Source organism: Delphinapterus leucas, chromosome 6 (genome assembly GCF_059928025.1).
Source record: "Delphinapterus leucas isolate spDelLeu-1000000601 "Yukka" chromosome 6, BTC_Dleu_Yukka2, whole genome shotgun sequence".
Lineage (NCBI taxonomy): Eukaryota > Metazoa > Chordata > Mammalia > Artiodactyla > Monodontidae > Delphinapterus > Delphinapterus leucas.
Window position 1 is genome coordinate 59,172,955 of NC_143134.1, and position 3,962 is coordinate 59,176,916.

The window sequence follows — 3,962 nt, forward strand, 5'->3', positions numbered from 1 at the left end:
ATGGGCCCCATGCAATCACAAGGGTAGTTATAAGTGAAAAGTAGGAGGCAGTGTCAGACCGATGTAGCATGAGAAGAACATGTCTGGCTATTATGGACTTTAAAAATCGAAGGGGCCGTGAACCAAGGAATATGGGTGGCCTCTAGAAGCTGGAATGGGAGTGGATTCTCTCCTAGGGTCTCCAGGAAGCCTTGCTTTTAGTGTAGTGAGACCAGTTTGAACTTCTGACCTCCAGAATTATAATAAATCTGTGTTGGTTTAAGTCACCAAATGTATGGTCATTTGTTACAGCAGCTGCAGGGAATGAATATATACACATATTTTGAAATAAAAAAGAAATGTTTTCCAAAACAACAATAAAAATGAGTGAGAAAAATGGCATTTACATTTTGGGTTATCTCTTTAATGCCTGATATAACATAAGATAGGTGGATTTTTGTATCTGCTACATTCAGTCTGCTGTGATTAAGTCACATTGTCTCTGGAAAACTCTACACTCATGAAAGAATTTGAGCAAGAAAGGCAAATAATTTCTCAATATTATAATAAAAATGATCCCCCTAAAAGGGTCTTGGGGACCCACAGGGGTGACTGGCACACACTTTGAGGATCCCTGGGGCAGGAAGTTAAGAATTTTGCACCCCCCCCCCAAAAGAACAGATAGGGAACACTTTTCCCATATGCCTTAAGTGAACTTGTCTGGCTCTAAGGTAGGTCATCATCAACATAGTGTAATGATTTTAACATTTCTTCCTTAATTCAAATAAAATTTCTAAGTTTATTTTGTGCCTGGTACTGTTTTATGTGCAGAGGCTATAAAGCGAACAAGGTGGACCCTTGCTCTAATGGAGCTTGCATTTTAGTTGGAAAAAAATACTAAGCACATAAACAAGGTAACTTCAGATATGGCTAAAGGATATAAAGAAAACGAGTAAGGGGAGAAAGAGTGAGGGGTATTTTGGGTGGTAGGCAAAGAGCTACTTTAATTAGTCTGAAGAGGACAAGTTACAGCTGACAGGTAACTAATAAGGAACCACTAAAAAATGAGGGAGAATATTCCAGGTAGGGAGAACAGCAGGGGCAAAGAGCAAGGAGCTTGGCAAGGTAAAGGAACAGAAAGAAAACCAGTGTGACTTTAGTGTAGTCCATGAGGGGAATGAAAAATGGGGGGGAAAAAAGTTGAAAGGGTCAGGCTGGTGTAGATCAGTAAGGTTTTATAGGACACAAAAAGGACTTAAGGTTTTGTCTGAGTTGCCCTACAAACTCACTGGAGGAAATAAGAGACTATGGAACTCTCTTATATGCTTTGCTTCCGTAAATTCTTCCACCTTCTCCAAGGGCTGCTCTTCAGCCCAACACATTCCCCATCTATATAATGACTCTCTCCAGAAAGGTGCCGGACCCCAAATAGACACATCTTGCCTCACATAAACTGTGTGTATGCTAACATCAAAAACAGACAGATCTGGAACCAATCAGGTGAATGTAAATTACAGGTTGCTTGATGTGGCATAACTTCTGCCTGTTGGCCAGTGTAGGTGGGCAGCCAGAAACGTACTATGTGAATACAGTTGTTTGGCAATTGCTGGCCTGTCACTTGTCCAAGTGGTTAAGTGTGTGAATGGATTTGTATGGGTAATGACTCTGAAGTTAGCAACTAGTTTTCATCTCCCTGTGATACAGGAAAACGCACTGGAACTTCTGGAGAATTCTTGTGATGATCCTCAGTGGCTCAGAAAGTACATTTGGCCATCAGTATCCCTTGTGTAATCAGTTTCTACAAACTATAGGGTAATGTTACAGTTATGTTTACAGAATAAGAGAGCACACCCCACACCTTAATCAACCATGTAAAGATGAGCCTTCTTAGATAACATGCATTTACATATGTGGCTAGTCATTAGATATCCACTCTATACTTTGAGTTGTACTATAGTGAGAGAAGTAATCTTCTGACTCCCACTAGAAACCTCCAGCTAAACCATGTGCCTAAAACTCTAAGGTATTTACTGTATAATATTGTCGAAGCGTTCACCAGACAAACCTTTCCACGACAAGATGGTGTAGAGAATTCACAAAAGCAGAAGTGATTTGAAATCTGCTCTGAAAGGGCCCTAGAAACCGTCAGGAATTTGGACCCAATCAGTACACAGAACTGCAGGTGCGGTGACCCCACTGTTAAAAAGTTGGATCCACGTGAATAATAAGCTTAATCACATTTTCAAAACAGCTGTGGCTACTTGGGCTGCCTAGTCTCTCGTCAGTCACGGCTTCCGAAAATTTTTAATTAATGCGAAAATTTATATTAAACTTTAGACCAGACTGTGCAATCAAAGAAAATAAAACTACATTAATTCCAAGGCTGAGTATTTTCAAAGGAATTTGATTCTGACCTCTGAATGCAGTTAGCCAGTCTCTTCCTCTACTTCGGGGAAAAGAGAAAGGAAGGAGAGATGATTTTCTCTTTTTAGTAGTAACTGGTAACCAGACCTGTTGTTCTGCCAAGCAAGCGTTCGTCTTCCCCGAACCTGATTGCCAAGTGCTCAGAGGGTGGATGCTCGAAACCTGTGACTCCCTCCCCTGTCAGATAAGCAGAAAGTTTGTTCAGGCTATGATAAATCGGCACAACGCGGAGATGTTTTTGGCACAATGTGTACGTTAGGAAGATGACGGTGATTAAGTTCACCCCCCTCCTCCTCATTCTTGCGGCCGGGAGTGTTTTGCCTGCATTGAAGAAATGTCCTTCAGCGGCAGGCGTGTGCGCGCTGAGCCTGCAGCCAGCGTTTTTGCATCTCCGGGGCAGGGCGACTCGGGCCGGCTGAGTGTCACCCACAGATGTGACCGGTCTGCCCCCCCCGGGCACCCGCGGAGGCGGCAGCGCCGTTCCTCTCCCCCGGCGTCTCCAGCCCTCGGCCCAGACCAGGGGAAGGGGAAGGAAGCCCTCGCCGCAAGCCAGAGTCTGGCCCGGCACGAAACACGCCGCCACCAAAAAACTTTTTTCTCCCCAGCCGCGCGCAACTTTTGGCCTTTTCGCCCACCACGTTCTCGTCTCGAGTTTCTGGCCCCTGGGGTTTCCTCCGCTTCCCTCGCCTTCCCCAGCGGAGCGCGGCGCAGCGCGGGGGGCACGGAAGGGGAGAGGAGGAGGGGGTGGCGGCGGATCGGGAGGAGGAACTGGTCATAGGGGACCCACACGGGCGAGTGCCCGAAAAGGAAAGCGACGCCGCGGTTTGCTGCAGTCGGAATAAAGTTCGCGCCCTTTCCTCGGCGCTTCACAGCCTCCCCTCCGGTCTCCCCCACTCGTTTTTGACAGCTAGGCGCTACCGGCCACTTCCACCTCCAAGCCCGCACCCCCCGGGGGGGCGCCAAAGTTGTTTTTCCATCCCCAGAGAGAGCAGGGGGAGAGAAAACAAGTAACAGGGCGCGGGAGAAACATACATCCTCCTTCACTAGCCCCCTAGAATCTGAGGACAAACAACCAAACCAACCTACTTTTATTTTGCAAAAGGGAAGCAACATCGTAGCCGCGACAGTTTTGCAGAGAGGAGAAACTTGTGCGGCTTGCAAATCCGCCCGAGGTCACCTCGCCCGCCGGTTCTCCCCGTACCCCGCCCCACAGCAGCCCCCTCCCGGGACAGTCCGTTCTTTTTTTTTTTTTTGTGCCGAGGAACCGGGGGAACTCAGCAGGCTCCGACTTGGGGAGCGAAGGCGACCCTGCACGCGGGTGTAAATCAGTCAGTCACCTGAGCGCAGAGGGGCCGCGGCGAGGGCGCTCGCGGGCGGGCGGGGAGAGGCGGAGGCGGCGAGAGCGGCTGCCCGGAGGAAATCGGGAGGGGGAGGGAAAGAAAGGCCGAGACAGAAGGAGCGTGAGGCGGCGGAGGGGCTGGTCCAGGCGCGGCCGCTAAGAGGAGACCAAGAGGCGGGGGCTGCACTTGACAACCAGCATGCCGAGATGGTAAGAAGTT

General features: G+C 48.4%; 1 protein-coding gene and 1 pseudogene across 3 annotated transcripts in view; one reads left to right on the plus strand and one right to left on the minus strand.

Annotated features, from left to right (window-relative positions):
• Positions 1-3,943, minus strand: part of LOC149748964 (uncharacterized) — a 75,595-nt pseudogene extending 71,652 nt beyond the window's left edge.
• Positions 3,867-3,962, plus strand: part of BNC2 (basonuclin zinc finger protein 2) — a 427,648-nt gene continuing 427,552 nt past the window's right edge. For all 3 annotated transcript variants that reach the window (XM_089913202.1, XM_089913203.1, XM_022573773.2), the window contains exon 1: positions 3,867-3,952. In XM_089913202.1, coding sequence (XP_089769328.1) covers positions 3,950-3,952 — 3 coding nt within the window. In that variant the 5' untranslated portion in view covers positions 3,867-3,949. The remainder of the gene's footprint in view (positions 3,953-3,962) is intronic.